General features: G+C 41.3%; 1 protein-coding gene across 1 annotated transcript; it reads left to right on the top strand.

Moving 5' to 3' along the window:
* The first annotated feature begins 671 nt into the window (after positions 1–671).
* Positions 672–16676, top strand: ufl1 (UFM1-specific ligase 1). Its single transcript, XM_087852646.1, has 19 exons — positions 672–863; positions 1049–1194; positions 1306–1334; positions 1448–1545; positions 4835–4949; positions 5127–5257; positions 7020–7078; positions 7311–7457; positions 9347–9522; positions 9628–9807; positions 9893–10019; positions 11556–11678; positions 11912–12032; positions 12118–12284; positions 13663–13793; positions 13901–13981; positions 14129–14214; positions 14299–14479; positions 16036–16676. Exons 1-19 carry the CDS (start codon positions 787–789, stop codon positions 16225–16227), a joined length of 2367 nt encoding a protein of 788 aa, XP_087708772.1. The 5' UTR covers positions 672–786; the 3' UTR covers positions 16228–16676.
* Positions 16677–17025: the final 349 nt, after the last annotated feature.

Below are 17025 nucleotides of genomic sequence, written 5' to 3'. Positions count from 1 at the left end.
TACAATTTATAACGGGATTGTTTGTACAGAGAACTATGTTGTAACTAATATACATATGTGCTGAGAATACGACGCTGTTGGGTGGGTTGGGGTTTTCGGGGTGACTCTATACATGTTGATGTATTACAACTTAAAAATCTAATACAACCTTCTGTAGGAGGTAGTTCTAGACTATGCGAGAGGTCCCGATAGGGCCAGTGCACACAACCCGTGATTTCTGGGAGATTCTCCAGGATCTGTAAAAATGTCACAAATATCTTTAAACATTTATACTCACAGGAAGCTCTATATGGGAGTAAGCGTTTTGAAAGTGAAAAATATCATTCTGTTGACTTTAAATATAAAAATGTCTGTTAAACGATCACGGGTTTTTTTGTTGCTGTTGTTGTTGTTATTTTGAAGTATAGCTTTTATAAAATGCTTTTATAAGTCTTTGTATGTTCTAATCTATTTGTATTTGTGTGTGAATTGGGGGAATAAAACACTTGGGAGTTTGAGAATTTGTCTGTATAATTAGACACAACTTATTGTACACATTTCTAAATCTTAGTTTGAATCACATCGACGGTTTTCTCTCCACATAAAGCAGACGCTCTGCTTGTTCTTGCTCTACGTGACTTGTGGGCGAAAAGTCAGAGGAGAAGCTTTGTCCCTTCTGGCTCGCTGTAGCGCGTTATGTTGACGTGTGTCTAAGCTGTTCCGTTAGCTAACAAACAGCTAGCAGACACTGAACACTGAAAGTAGCTGTTTAACAGGCTGGTTTTGCAAACTCAAAAACTCACAGTAATGGCGGATGACTGGGAAGAGATTCGCCGGCTTGCCGCAGACTTCCAGAGAGCGCAGTTTGCTGACACAGTGCAAAGGTAAACGCAACTGAACGGGTGATAGCATCAAAGCTAATCCCAGCTGTCATTAAAGTTGATTTAAAAGTAACGCTATTAGATGAAAATTGTGGCTTCTCTTGTAACAACTGTTGTGACTAAAACAATGACAATAATAAATGTATACTACACTGTCCTTTACGCCACTTGTGTAAACTTTTCCGCAGGCTGTCGGAAAGAAATTGCATTGAAATAATTGCAAAACTAGTCCAAGACAAGAAGCTGGATGTGGTGCACACACTGGATGGTAAAGAGTATGTCACCCCAGCTCAGATCAGCAGGGAGATCCGAGATGAACTCTACGTGCACGGAGGTGTGATACAGAAGTTTAAGAAATGAGATGCAGGATTGTCACATTGTCCCTGTGACATTTTCAGAATTGTAGATTGTGACAGAAACTAAGTGCTTTCATTCTGTATTACAGGGAGAATCAACATTGTGGACCTCCAGCAGGTGTGTGTTAACACTGTGTTTCCTCCTGCGTCCTCTAGATGAGATATACAGTTTGTTCATTCAAATTTGGGTCAGATGTCTTATGAATGTTTTCATGATGTTGTTCCTTTCAGATTATCAATGTGGACTGGGTCCATGTTGAAAACAGAGCAAATGAAATTGCAAAGTCTGATAAAGGGGTTCAGCTTGTACTGGGACAGCTGATTGATGAGTGAGTATTAGGTCTATACTGTATAAAAATGGCTACCATAACGTCACACTATGGACAGCACTGTAATGGGTTTTGTGAGCCAAGTTACATATTTGCATGAAAGAGCAAAATACTAAGTTATCAGCCAACACTTTAGATAGGGCTGCTCGATTATGGCAAAAATTATAATCACGATTATTTTCACTGAAATTGAGATCTCGATTATTTGACGATCAAAGGAGCTTGCAAAGAAAAGCGTCTGGACTTAAAGTTCAGACGCTTTTCTTTGCAAGCTCCTTTGACTACAATGACCTGGATGACTGAGAACCTTCACAGACATTATTTGACGATATTTATTTAACAATAACAATGTATTGAATAATGACTTTTTAAAGATTGTCAAAAAAATAATATAAAATAGTGTGCAAATACTGATAACAGTGCAAATGTTTGCAATATAAAAAATAAATGAAAAATGTAAACATCTATGTTTAGTGAACTTTGCAGTGTTGCTCTGTGGTCCCCAACCCCCGGGCCTCGGTGAGTCGTTTGGTACCGGGCCGCGAGAGTTGAGGCTCGGGTGTGAAATGTATGGTTTTCAGGGTTTTTATCGGTTTTCAGCGTTATTTTGTTATCGTTTACTCGGTTTTCCTTGGTCTTTTCACATGTGTTATGAATAAATTTTCTTTTTTTCGGTACCGGTACTAGTTTTATTTTGTTGTATTTATCCGCGAAACCGTAAAGGCCGGTCCATGAAAATATTGTCGGGCATAAACCAGTCCGTGGCGCAAAAAAGGTTCGGGACCGCTGCTCTTAATTGTTGTGACACGTGTTCGAAATGCAGAGAGGTGCGCTCGATTTGCCACACGGAGCAGCGCGAGAGTAAAGCACGAGGGAGGGGCTAATAATCGGCTCAGTCATTTTTAATGATCGTTGAAAGCCCAGATCGTAATCGTGATTAAAATTCGATTAATTGAGCAGCCCTAACTTTAGACTCCATCCATCTTCATCCGCTTATCCGAGGCCGGCTCGCGGGGGCAGCAGCCTAAGCAGAGAGGCCCAGACCTCCCTCTCCCCAGACACCTCCTCCAGCTTATCCAGGGGAACACCAAGGCGTTCCCAGGCCAGCCGAGAGATATAATCTCTCCAGCGTGTCCTGGGTCTGTCCCGGGGCCTCCTCCCGGTGGGACATGCCTGGAACACCTAACCCAGGAGGCATCCTTGTCAGATGCCCGAACCACCTCAGCTGGCTCCTTTTGATGTGGAGCAGCAGCGGCTCTACTCTGAGCCCCTCCCGGATGGCCGAACTTCTCACCCTATCTCTAAGGGAGAGGCCAGCCACCCTTCGGAGGAAGCTCATTTCTGCCACTTGTATCCGCGATCTCGTTCTTTCGGTCACTACCCACAGCTCGTGGCCATAGGTGAGGGTAGGGACATAGATCGACCGGTAAATTGAGAGCTTCGCTTTTACACTCAGCTCCCTCTTCACCACAACGGACCGGTGCAGCCCCAATCCGTCTGTCAATCTCCGGCTCCCTTCTCCCATCACTCGCGAACAAGACCCCGAGATACTTGAACTCCTCCACTTGGGGCAGGAACTCATCCCTGACCCGGAGTGGGCACTCCACCCTTTTCCGGCTGAGAACTATGGCCTCAGATTTGGAGGTGCTGATCCTTATTCCCGCTGCTTCACACTCGGCTGCGAACCGTTCCAGTGCGAGCTGGAGGCCCCCAGCCGATGAAGCCAACAGAACCACATCATCCGCAAAAATCAGAGATGAGATTCTGAGGCCACCAAAGCGAAAGCCCTCCGCCACTTGGCTGCGCCTAGAAATCCTGTCCATAAAAATTATGAACAGAACTGGTGACAAAGGGCAGCCCTGGCGGAGCCCATCACCCACCGGGAACGAGTCCGACTTATTGCCGGCAATGCGAACCAAGCTCTTGCAACGGTTGTATAGGGATCGAATGGCCCGTAGCAATGGGCCAGACACCCCATACTCCCGCAGCACCTCCCACAGGACTCCTCGAGGGACACGGTCGAATGCCTTCTCCAAGTCCACAAAACACATGTAGACTGGTTGGGCAAACTCCCATGCACCCTCAAGTATCCTCGAGAGGATAAAGAGCTGGTCCAGTGTTCCACTACCAGGACAAAAACCGCATTGTTCCTCCTTTCCAGCACCCTGGCATAGGCTTTCCCAGGGAGGCTGGGACTCTATGGGCTCATTTCACACATGCCCAGTGTTTCTCGATATATGCTACAGATATTTAGGTCTATAGGATCCAGAGAAAAAGCTATAACACTTAAGTTAGCTAATTATAATAGTTAAGCTCCATCTCATTAGCCTATGGCACTTGTTAACTCTTTTTACAAAACTGAAGCTTTTGAGGTAAAATTAATGATAATTTTAAAGGCCAACAGTGCAGCTACAGACATAAACGATGCAAACTTTATTTTTGATAAACTTTAGACTTTTGTCATTTCAGTGTAGGATGATCTTGATTTAGAGAGCTTTAGTGAGCTTTAGAGAGCCAGTTTTACTATAACAAATTAATGTTCATAATTTGACTGTGGGTTTAACTTAGGCTGTTGCTGAAGGTTCAAAACATATCAGCAGGGTATGGCACGGAAAACAAACGTATAATTAATATTGACACAATCTGTGTCACTCGTCTATTATGTTGATCGTTTTCGTGATTGCCCAGATGGTGCTTCGCTGTGAATTGTGGGATGGCATTATGTCCTTTCCTTTCATAAAGAATGCTCCAGTTTGTCTTCTGCTGAAGGAGGCAATAAAGGAAGCTTTAACTGTTATTGGGCTGTCTGCAAATAAGTTGATGCTGACCTGTGTTTACTTGTGCACATCAGTTTTGTGCTAGCTAAAGGTTCACAATTAATTTGATTAAGAACCAAAAGACTTTAAAACAGTTCAGTTATTTTTATAATTCGGATTCATTTGTATCCCTGTAGGAACATAGGGCCCATAAATAATGAAATATTGCCTGTCACCAAATTTCATTCTTAGTTCATTTCTACATAAAAGCAAATCAATCAGATTTGAAGGGAAACTCCTTATATGACTTCAAAGAGGGGAAAATTTTTATCTTATTAAATTTTATATTCTATTCAAAGTCTTATTCAGTATTCAATAAATTAAATGTATTTTTTTTTCACATTAAAGGTTTAGTTAAGTCTCATTTCTGCACAGAAGTATTTACAAAAGTATAGTATATAAGGGTCAAGTCTGAACAGGTTAACTGAGAGTGATGTGTTGTGATTATACTGCTCATGTTTTGTCATCTGCAGCACATACCTGGACCATTTGGCCGAGGAGGTGAATGACAAACTGCAGGAGGCTGGTATGATCAGTATTGCAGAGCTGTGTAAAAGCTATGACCTCCCAGGAGATTTCTTAACTGAGGTGAGCCAGTTTTTACGTGCCTTTTAATCCAATAAGAAATTTGGTCATTAAATTAAGCAATGTGTTGTGCCGTCTGTGTTTTTAAATGGTTTAGTCTTCTTTGTGGTCTCAGCTTGTTTTGATACGTTGTTTCTTTGTTAGTTTAAAAAAAAACATGTGGGTTTCTGATCCATATAGGAGTTGTCAAAGCGTCTTGGAAAGATTATCCAAGGAGAAATGGACCAGTACAACAGAGGTGTCATATTTACCCCGGCTTTTGTTGCTCGCCACAAAGCTAGAATACAAGGGCTCTTCAGTGCAGTCACAAGGTAAATGTTGCAAAAAGGCTAAATATTTATTATGGCTTGTTTTTTGTTTTTCTTCTGCAGATGTACAGATTTTGATATGTCCATACATGTCTCAGCTTTTCTTGTGTGTACCGAAAAGCAAGTCAGTTAAAAAATTGAACTAAATGAAACAAGGTTATTAAAGAAACTATAGAAACAGTTCTTTGATGCTAAGCAAGGTTAAGCTGTTTGAAGATGCTATGAAGGATTTCTGTCTGCAGGACATTATTTTGAGCTGTGTTTGTGTTGCAGCATCCCAGCAGGTTGACAGATGGTAGCTAAAATGTTTTGCATGTTCTGTCATATTGAGTTTTTTACATTATGGTTCCCCTGTGTATACTTAGTGAAGCTTTGACACCAAAAAATGCAGTGAGTGGGTAGCTGCTTTAAAGATCATTCCAGTGTTGGTGACAGTGAGTGAATTCATAGTCATGTTCAGCTTGTTGTTAAAGTAAGACTTTACATGAATAGTATTAAGAAAATGGTATCTGTTTCTCTTTCACTGCTTGGTTGTTGAAAGAAGCCCTTCGGTTAAATTTAAAGATTAATGGGCAATCCAGAGAACAGGGTACCGAGGCAAAATATCCCATGAACATTTGAGAAGTTCATAAAATCAAATATACATACATTTAACCTTGTTAGAAACTCCTCACTGTGCAATAGTGCAAATATTTTATGCACACTATGATTATTTTTCTCATTTAAATTACTGTGTAACCTATTGGTCACAAGCAGCATCTACAACAGTTATGTTTCTAATGATGATATATAATCAGGCAGATATGAAACCCATAAGGCTGCACCGGTGCAATATAGCTGAGAAATTAAAACGCGTGAGGTTTTCCTAATTTTACTACATTCGCTAATCTAAAGCTAATAAAGACTAAAGGCATGGTGCTGAATGTTGTCAATGCATCCCCACAAGTTGGGCATCAGATAGAAAAGGGAGAGGAATTCTTGATTGAGTTGGATGAAGTGATAGAGAATGTCCCCATAGACATGTAGGTGAAGGAAACAGAGGTGATGAGGTGTAGGGTACTTGTGTTGCTATGGAGAGAAAACGAGGACAGATAACAGCAGATTGTGTGAGAAGGATGAACATGTACTTTAAAAGAGCAAGGAACACAAAGTGAACACCCTGACTCTGTAATACCACATTGGCTTTAACAATCTCCATGACTTTCACGGAACTGTGAAAGCCATCTGTGATTTAGTAAAAACACTTTCACTGTTCAGTGTTTTGTTCTCTGCTACAGGTTTTTAGCATTTTTGGAAGCTAGTGTTTGCCACAGAGAGAGCCGTAAAGCTAGCCTATATGGCTGTTTAAGGATATAAGTGCTACCATATAACTATATTCAGTGTAAATTACAAGTACTGTCACCTCAAGGTGCTTTATATTGTAAAGACAAGACCCTATGTTAATAGAGAGAAAACGCCATCAATTAGACCACCTGCTAAGCACCTGACGACAGTGGGAATGAAAAACTCCCATTTAACAGGAAGAAACCTCCACCAGAATCAGGCTCAGGGAGGGGCAGCTATCTGCTGTGACCGGTTGGAGGTAAGGTGTAGGAGACGCGATAAAAGACTTACATAAGAGAAAGTCAAAGATGAATAATAACTGATCTTCACGTCTAACAGATGTGAAAAAATAACAAATGTTCTCATATGAGACCCCGCTGTATTCAACAGCTGCATTCGTTGGCACTTTCTTATTATTCCTGCTGTTTTGCTTTTTCTATAGGCCAACACCTGTCAGCAGTATGATTGGAGCATTTGGATTTCAGGAACACCTTCTGTACTGTAAGGACCAGCTGCTACATCATTTAAGTTAACCTGTTAAGCTCTTTGGTTTCACGTGTGTACTAGTCTTCATTTTGTTTCTTCTTTTTTTTTTAAACTTGTATGATATTTATGTTTGGTTTTTAATCGTTTTCAACTGTGTCTAATGTTAAACATTAGACAAACAGTCCTCTATTGTCATTGTTTAATACTTTACAGAGCGTATTATGATATTGTATTTTTTGTGGTTCAGCTGTCTTGGAGGAGTTGGTGAATATCGGGCGCCTGAAAGGAAGCGTGGTTGGGGGGCGTCAGGACAAGGCTGTGTATATCCCTGATATCTACACCAAAACACAAAATGCCTGGGTGGATTCTTTTCTCCAGCAAAATGGATATGTAGGTAGGTGTTGATGTCGGTGATCAAAAATACCCTTAGGCTTTTTCTAGTTAGCTAGCTGTCTCATTCAGAATGTTTGAGCTTTTTTTATCTTCTGATCCACAAGAAAGAAAAGAAGAAGGGAAAAAAAGGTGGCTGTTTTGCCGTCTAATTTCAAAGTCCTGTCAGCCATACTTGGAGTAGAGGTATACCCACAAGACTACTTTGATCACTCATGAGAAGATGACTAGAAAAATGATTTTTAAAAAATTCCTAAAACCTCAGATCAACTCCAGTTTCGGTTTCAGTGTTACTGGCATCAATTCACATTAACAATGACCACAAAGCACATTCTGCAGTAAGGTTTAGACTCTACAATGTTAGAAAGAGAACTCAAAGAATCAGGTGATCCCTGCGAGCAAACACTTGGTGATGGATTGGCAGGAGTGCCCTTTAACAGGTAGATCATTCAGCAGACCCAGGCTCAGAGAGTAGTAGCAGTCTATGCAGATGGTTGGGGATTGAGGGGAAAGACAGTATTTCCTATGTTTGTTAAAAATGCCAAGAGATTCAGTGTAAGACAGTGAGTTTTTGAGGCTCTTTGACAGCAGGGCTGAAATATTTGAAACTCTTTCAGTTTAAAAATTTTAGGGAGTTGTTGGTTATTTGGTCGTTGCACAGTTATTGTCCTAAAAACAGTGAGATGTGTTTTGTTTTTGTTTTTAAATTTTCTTTATTACTGTTGTTAGTTTTTACTACTCCTACTTTGGGGACTTGAGATAAGCAGTTATACTGAGCTGTGACTGTCTCAAAAATATTTTCTTTTATCTTGGGCACAGAAGTAATTATCTTGTGTGTACTAGATGAAAAATGACAATGATAAAAACCCAATTTTTCCTCTGAGGCAAGAGCTATTATAGAGGCAGGTGATCAATGTGTTTGTCGGCTCTGTCATTTTTTTAAGCAAGGTTACATTTCTAAAAACAAGGAGGAAAAAAAACAGTGAATTTCAAAGAACTCAGTGCCTCAGTGGACCATGGGTAAAGGAAGACGCAGTCGTGTTTTGGTGCAGATCCGCATCATGCAAAACTGTGAAATAGGACACTGAGGTTCCCATTTGTGCCCTCAGTAATCATTAAAAGGTAGTAACATTTGCTTTTCAGCGACACCTGGAACTTTGCAGCAGTGGCATGCAAGAACTGTTACAGAAAGGCAAGCAGAGCTGCTACCCACACATGGCAAAGGGGGTTATTAAAATGTTAACTGAGAATAAACAGTGGTGGACATGTAGAGGGTTGGTGTGGTAACCGCTGAAGAAAAAATTACATTAAAAAATTACTTTCCCAAGTCAGAGTATTACAGATATGGGACTGTGGTATCGATTAACATTCCTGCTGCATTAATGTTTATGTTGCATTTTACTGTAGTTTTGGGGTTCAGCTGATTTCAGTTACTTTACATCAGTCACATGCTGTGAGTTTTGTAGAAACCTAAGCAGAAGAGGTGACATCAACCATAGAAAAATCATCTTTATGAACATTTCAGCTCATCAACAAACCAGTGAGATAAATGTGGCAGAATAAAACCTGCTCCTGTCTTTTCTCTGCAGACGGTCTGTCTCCACATGGGCACAAGAGAGGAAAAACAAGGGGTTTTTTTGTTTGTTTTTTTTAAATAGTTATGTAGATTAGCAATATAATATATATCTATCATAAAATATTTGTCCTTCAGGAAACTGTCCCATGTGTCTATTACTACTGTAAATGTTTACAAGCCCACTGTTGTGGCTGTGGTCCATATGGTGTATTTACTGCTGCAGATTCTTTTTGAAAGTGGGACTTAATGTCATGACCACTCAGGGTTATTAAATAAACTGCTATACTATATGAACTGATGACATCATTGTCCCACAGAGTTTGATGCATTGGTTAGACTGGGGATCCCCGACCCATCCAGCTACATAAAGAAGCGCTTCAAGTCTAATAAGCTGCTGTTCCTCAGAGCGGCCTGTGTGGGCCAAGCTCTGGTCGACCAGGTGGAGGCCTCTGTGGAGGAAGCTGTCAACTCCGCCACTTGGACTGACCTCCAGGTCAGCTCTTTAACCTTTAAATTGATGATATTAGAGGAGTTGCATCGTATTTTTTTTTTTTTTTAGATTTCTGTTTCTTATCCTCTTCTGTCCGGGCTGCTTTAGCCAGTTCTGCCCAGCTGCCTGTCGACTGAGGACATTGGGATACTGATTAACCAAGCTATGAGAAACACTAACATCCAATCGTCTGCCAGAATCTTGGGGGGCACCGTGGTTGTCAGTGAGAAGTTCATCAGCAACTGCCTGTCTTTATTTGATGAGGCCATGCAGCAGAAAGCTCAGAAGGTAGAGATTCCTTTGACACCCGGTTTTACATGTATATGTATATGCTCTGTCCAAAGGGTGGAACTACATTTTGTGTGCTTTTCAGGAAGTTAAGAGCAATCCAGTGTTTTTGATAACTGAAGAGGATCTGAAGCAAGCATCTATCCTGACTGAGAGCACCGCATCTTCTAAGAAGGAGAAGAGAGAAGCAGAGCGCAGGAAGAAGGCAGCAGGTTTGTGAAACCTATCTCACAAACTCCCACTGTTTTTGTTTTATTATTTTTATTCATAGTTTTTAGTCCCTTTGGCATTTTGTGAGGGAGACTGACAATGGTGAGAAATCCCAGGAGTTTGTTTTGGTTCTTAGTGTCCAACATGTGTCCTCAAAGCTGTCTAAGGTAATGATGCATGAGTGAGTCTAATTATTGATGTCTTACATGAAATCATTTTTTCTGTTTTAATTTGCAGAAAAAGTTTCTGTTTGCAAAAAGCTGAAAGTGGGTAAAAGAAATTGAATGAGAGGAATATCTGTTCATTTCTTTTGATCAAGTAAAGACTTTTCACTTTGCCTTTGCAACAATTAGAATGGCCCAAAGCTCAGGGACGTGGGTCTTAGGCCATTTTTATGGTTGCCGTGTCACCTATCGTTTAGGACAATACTGCAGTGGCTTCTTGTGTAATGACAGCACAGCAAAGAGTAAAGTGACTCCTTTATTTATGTAAAGCAGTCAGAGCTGCTTCCAGAAACCAGAACGATGAGACAAGAGAGGGATTCACTAAGGTGCCCGTAGTGATATTTCTGTTATTTAAGTTAACTTTAAATCTACAAGAAAACTCACCAATTTTTCTTTTTTTTTTTTTACAAACTTGGACTCAAACAATTATCAAATATCATCAGATTGTTTTTTGGAGTGGACCCAGATCTGATTGAGATGCTTTGCCATGACCTTAAACGGCCCCTCATGCTCAAAACCCCTTCAGTGGAACTGAATTGAAATAATTCTGCAAAGAAGAGTGGGCCAAATTTCCTCCACAGCGATGCGAGAGACTCATTGCCAGTTATTACAAACACTCGATTGCAGATCTTGCTGCCAAGGATGGTACAACCAGTTATTAGTCTAAGGCAGCAGTTTTTCACACAGGGACAAGCAGGTGTGGATAGCTTCTTAATGAATGACGTCATCAGTAAAAACCTGTATTTTCCGTTTACGCAGGTTTTGTCTAATGTTAATCTTTGTTTGTTCATCTGAAATTCTGAAATCTAAAATGTGATGTATATGTTTTTTGTTTTGTTTTTTTTTACTTGAAAGATTTGCCTCACAGTTAACCGTCATTCTTATAGAGATTCTCCTGATGTTTGCTTTTGTATTGCAGTTGTCTCTCTTAGAACATCTTCACCAATAAAACATGTCCCAGTGAAATGGGGGTGTGGCAGATTGCAGACTGTAGGTAGCGAGCAGGATCATTTCTGCATGCATATTAATGAATGAGGCCCAATGTGTGTGTTTTGTTGTCCAACACAGCCTTATGCAAATGTTGCTTGTGCTATTTTTACACCAGCTCTGTAACGTTTGGAGAAGACGGCATCACCACCTGCCAACATCTACCCTACAATGACCCGTAGGGCAAAGACAGGAAAAATAATAGACTGGTTATCTTAAAGTGAAGTGAAGTAAAGACGTCTGCAATGTGACAAGTCAGTGTTTGCTGACTTTAAGAAGTTGAGTTTTCTCAGACTGACTGGGATCTGTTAACTGTTTGTCTTCCAGAGGGCAGTGGCAGTGTGAAAGCAGGTGGAGGAGGCAATGCCAGAGAAATCCGGATTCGTAAAACCAAGAAGAAAGGGCGGAAAGATGAAGACAGCGATGAGGAAACTGGACCTTCTCAACAAAGTATGTCAGCAGTCACAAAGACATTTTATGTTCTCAGGGAAATACGGTCTCCATCTGCACGTTAAGCCTGCTCACTGAGGCTTTTTACTGTAATAAGAGCTTAATGGCTGCTTTACGAGGAATCTCCTGGGTCGTTAAGCTTTTTATTTTTTTTTTTATTTTTCTACATGGAAGACAAAGGTAACTGTAGGATTCCAGGGAGACTAATTAGCTTGTGTTTTACCTTTGCTAAGATCGTAGCAGACAGACTGAAACCCCCTTTATGGCCCAGGAGGCGATCGCAGCCGTTTTAGAGGAACGAGTGAGTGACTGCCCTGAAGAAATCCTGTCTGAGTTGGCAGAGCAGTTAGTCAGGTAACAGACACATCTCTTTCTGAAGTTCCCTTTTCTCAGAGCTGCCAACAATCCCTTCATTCACCTTCTGTTAATGTCCCTGCAGGCCTCTGACTAAAGCCTACCAGGAGGTGCTGCGGACAGTGTTCATGTCCTCCACCAGCTCTCCATCAGGGGCCAACAAGAAGAAGAGCATGAAGGATCTGCAGGAAGAGATCACCAACCTGTACAACAATATCCGACTATTTGAAAAAGGCACCAAGTTCTTCTCGGGTAAGTCATGTTCCATGTAGCTGTATTGGAAATCAGAAGCAGGACCATCTTCATCTCTCGCATTCTGACAGGAGATGAGAGAAGAGGCGGGGTTCACAGGGTCCAGATTTTACCCTTACTGTTTGGCAGATCACTGTATTTGTAATAGATCTGTTACACTGGATTAACTGATCATGTCAGGGTTCATGTTCTGATATTTGTTCTTCTGTATAAATCAAATGTTTACCCGTGAAAGACAAGTCATACTCAGGAAAGCTAGCATCCTTTGCTTTATTTTTGTATATATTTATATGTCAAGGGAAACGAGCATTAGGCTTCAGAGTGTACTAAATGCTCAGAGACAGTTTTTGTACTCTTGGCTCTGTGATGCCAAAGAAAGTGATGATGTGAAAGTCTCAGGAGCACAGCTCTGACAATGAGCACAGAAGCTCCACCCACCTGGAGGGCAGTCATTCAGAAGAAGGAGCTCGTTGCTGCATCAACAGCTAAGCTGTCAAAAAGCTTTTAAGAGAAAAATTGTAATGGCTAAGTTACAAGACAAACAATATCTTCTAGTTTCTCAAAGTCAGTTTATATAGTGTGTGGCCACAACAGACCACAGATGGGCTGGTGGATGCTAAAGGTTAGAAGAAAGTGAAGTCAAAAGCGGCACCAAGGCCCAATTTAAGATACATAAGGATTATTTTGACAAAAATATCTGGCATTGTAGTATTAAACCCTGTAACTAATACCAGATATTACCTCCTCTTTGAACATCACACACACTGGGTTGAATTTCCACTTTTGGATTAAACGCTGACAAATGAGCAAATGTTGTTGTTTTTTAGTAAAGCTCTGACAAAAACCTCATAGTGAGACACAATATTGTGATATTAACAGATGAAAAAGAAGAACAAACATCCAAAACTAAGTGGCAGCCACAACATCGGGGTAATTTAATTAGAATGTGAAAACGTGATGACACACTCATCTGTTACTTCAAAATAGAGCCAATACATTTAAGTATGTAAGGGAACTTCAATCTAAAACTGTCCAAATCTCCAGGATTTCTAGAGGAACATAAAAGAAATATAACAGGTTTTGTGTATTGACCTTGCTTTACACCCAGCACTCTTCGTATTAGGAAAACCTCCTTGTAATATGACAAGAGTAGTGAGTTATTTATTGAGAATTGTGCACTTAAATGCAAAGAAAATAGAAGCAGCTGAACAACTGCTAAAGTTGGAGCTCTCCGACTTAATTCACTGGAGAGATTAGGCTATAAAACGTGTGTATCATGGTGAAAATGACTGTAAAAACGGTGAGGGCTGAGCAGAATCATCCAAAATTTCAAAGGCTTTACATGCAATATTTGTTTGTTTGTTTTTTATGCATGCAGATGATACCCAGGCCCACATCGCTAAGCACATCCTGAAGACCGTGTGCACTGATGTCAGTAACATCCTGGTTAACTTCCTGGCTGCTGACCTGATGATGTCCGTGGAGAATCCCAGCACCATCACCAACGAGGTCTGTGTCTGTCGCTCCTCTTGGCAACCTGAAACTCAAACTGTGTTACGATTATCTGTGGAGCTGAATTCAACGGTTCACACTGAATATGCGATTTGGTACTGCAGGTCAGACTGAAGATTTTAGGCAAACTGTCAGAGGAGACCAAAGGGCCTCTTTTGAAGCTGCACAACTCCCTGAACGGCAAAGTAAGTAGTATGCCTGTCTAAAATAGTCTTGCACTGTGGGTGACTGCAAAATGACAGCTAATACCTTGAAATTTAAAAATCGCTAATCTGGGGAAAGGTTGAGGGATAACATTTTAAGTAAGGTGGATTTGCTTTCTGTGTTTACAGTCCATTGAAGACTTTGTGACTAACTTGGATACCTGTGCTGAGGTTTGTGGATTCATGCTAAAGAAAGGAGACAAGAAAAAAGAGAGGTAGTGAAAGCACATTCGAGCCACAAAACTCTTCACCCTGATCCACTTATGGAGTCTAGAAGTGTGTGAATGCGTGTCTTGCAGACAAGCCCTGTTCCTGCACCGCCAGGCCCTGACTGAGCAGCTGAAGGACACCGAGGATCCCGCTCTGGTCCTCCACCTGACCAGCGTGCTGCTGTTTCAGGCCAGCACGCACTGTATGCTGCACGCCCCGGGCCGCTGTGTGCCTCAGATCATCAGCACACTCACGGGGAAAATATCTGCGGTATGTACAGCTGATTGAACGTGATTTGAATGGGAAGGAAAAGTGTTGCATCACAATCCATCAATTTAAAAAAAATGATAAACTGGATCATCAGATACACCAGTCTGCTCACTCCTCCATCATGTCTGTGTAGGGTAGAGGTCGGCAACCTGCGGCTCTTTAGTCCTTATAGTGCGGCTCTGCGTGGTTTGGGAAAATAAATTTCAGTATTTAGCTGAAGTGTATTTTTTTATGTTAGTTCTTTTTTAACTTGTAGTTCTAAATTGGAAGATTATTGTAATATTGAAATATAAAAATAAAATTATATTCTGTTTTTTTTTTTCATTGCTCAAAATAAGCGTCACACTCGCGGAAGCCGGTATACCCGCCGAATTGCCGTGCATTTATCAAGACTTTCAACCGAGGCCAATTATGGATCTTCGGATCCACATTATGTCAGCAGCTGTTCTCCACCGTGAACTCTGTTAAAAACAAACACCGCTCACTCCTCACAGATGACAGCTTACAGTCCTGCGTAAAGATGAAGGGACTTCGTACAGCCCCGATTTGCAGACGCTGTGCGCAGAGGTTCAGGAGCAGAAGTCCCATTGTAAACATACCACAGCAGACCCAACGATGTTTCCATGAACACGCTTTTCAGCATCTCTTTACTGACCACTTTTCACACACGGTTGCTGTACGCTGTAGCTTTTCAGCTCACAGCCAGACATATACCAACAACAACACAACAGCATAGATGGCACAGACATTAAGGCGGCGAGGCGTGATTGCGGGTGCCGCTCAGGTGCGTCCGCCTCCCCTGCAGCGGCGCTGCAGACAATGCCCCACCACACACATTAACCAGGTAAAATACATATTTAGGCAGAATTTTGCAAATATCTATTTTTCATTTTTTAGCAGCATAGTGCTTTTTTCCAATTAGTTTTTTTAAAAGTCAGGTCAAGGCTCCAAAACCCCAAAGGCGATATAAGGGTGGCAGCTCACAACAGTTTTTGTTTGCTATATGGATCATTTTAGTTCAGCTGGGTGTCTTTCCTTTTGTTATATTTCTTTAAGAGTTCAAAATGTGTTAATTACATAAATAAAATGTAATTTTCTCTGTAGCACTTCATGGATTATATAACCAACACACCTTAGTTGTTCACACAAAGCATAAAGGTAAAAAAAACAAACAATATATACAGTGTTATCTTCATTTTAGATGTCAAAAAGTATTTGCGGCTCCCAGTGTTTTCTTTTGCGTGGAAACCGGGTCCAATTGACTCTTTGGGTGTTAAAGGTTGCTGACCCCTGGTGTAGGGGAAACACAGTCCAGTTATATTATGTTACACAGCCATGCCTCCCGGAGTTGACATGATTCTCATTGGATATAGAAACAGGTGCATAATCCATTAACACTGTAAATGTTTAGCTTCACGATGCCCGTCGTGTGATTGTGCTGTCTGAAAGCTTCATCTCAGGATCGCTTGAAGTAGTGTTGAGGCGCAGCAGCTGTCGGTGGTCTCCATCTGCTGCAAGGAGAGTGAAGCAGCTGAAATGTGTGCATTTTGTTGCAGGAGCAGCAGCAGCTGCTGTCTACCTACCAGAGCCTGGTGGTGAAGCAGCTGGTGAGCCAGAGCAAGAAGCAGGAGGATGACGAGGAGCAGGACGAGGAGGCGAGGAGCGCACGTGCTCAGGTCCAGACCCTTACACCGCAGGTGAAGGACCTGGTGCTGTCTCAGAGGAAGACGTCTGTTAATGAGGACTGACTGAACAGTTGAATAAAGAGGAAGGAATGTCACAGGGTTAAAGACCTGTGCTGCTTCTAGATCAGCTGGTGGTCCTGTATTTTTCTATGATTTCTCTCTGTGGGCATCATTTTAAATTATTAAAGGAAATCACTGTGTATGATGAATTTAACACAATTGTCCTCAGTGAGGTTCTGATTAACTTGCGTATTAAATGCTCTCCTCCTCCTCAGGTGAGTTGCTTCTTCTGTGACCAGCACAAATGCAGAACATTCGGCTTCACACTTTATTACTGACCTTTTTTAACATCAGATAATACAGTGGTGTAAATGAACTAAATGCTTGTACTCATGTACTGCAAATTTCTGGTTCTCATTCTTCATGCTTCATAAATGTAACATAACTGAGCTTTGAACTGCTTAAATTACATGTGGGCATAACTGGCCAATGAAGACAGTACCACATCTCCATGATGAGTCTGAGAGTGATGCATTAGGTGTGTTGTTTGTCTCCGTCTTGTGACCATTATGTGAACTTACACTAAAGTGCATGATACTGCGTTTCAACACTTGGGGGCACCAACAGCAAACAGTTGTTTGAGTGATATTGATGCAGTTATAAAAGAAAGGAAGAGCACTGCAGGAACCAAACTGAGTACACTACACACATGCATGTCACAGTCTCCATCCCAGTGGTTTCAAGCTTAACCCCAGGATTTTGCTGGTATTTGCTTCTTATATTCTACTTCATCTCAGAGGTGTTAAGGTCAGAGCTCTCTGCAGGCCAAACACATAAAGCAGTTTCCTGGAGCTCCCTTTG

This window comes from Neolamprologus brichardi, chromosome 15, assembly GCF_056152115.1.
Source record: "Neolamprologus brichardi isolate AB-2024 chromosome 15, ASM5615211v1, whole genome shotgun sequence".
Taxonomy (NCBI): Eukaryota; Metazoa; Chordata; class Actinopteri; order Cichliformes; family Cichlidae; genus Neolamprologus; species Neolamprologus brichardi.
The sequence above is the reverse complement of the archived record's forward strand: the minus strand, read 5'-3'. Positions and strand labels throughout refer to the sequence as shown.

Bases quoted from the DNA above. Each gene is read 5' to 3' on its own strand.
- ufl1 (XM_087852646.1), top strand. From the start codon at position 787: ATGGCGGATGACTGGGAAGAGATTCGCCGGCTTGCCGCAGACTTCCAG. The intron at 11,679-11,911 runs GTATGTCAGCAG...ACCTTTGCTAAG, and splicing joins AACTGGACCTTCTCAACAAA to ATCGTAGCAGACAGACTGAA. The intron at 13,982-14,128 runs GTAAGTAGTATG...CTGTGTTTACAG, and splicing joins ACAACTCCCTGAACGGCAAA to TCCATTGAAGACTTTGTGAC.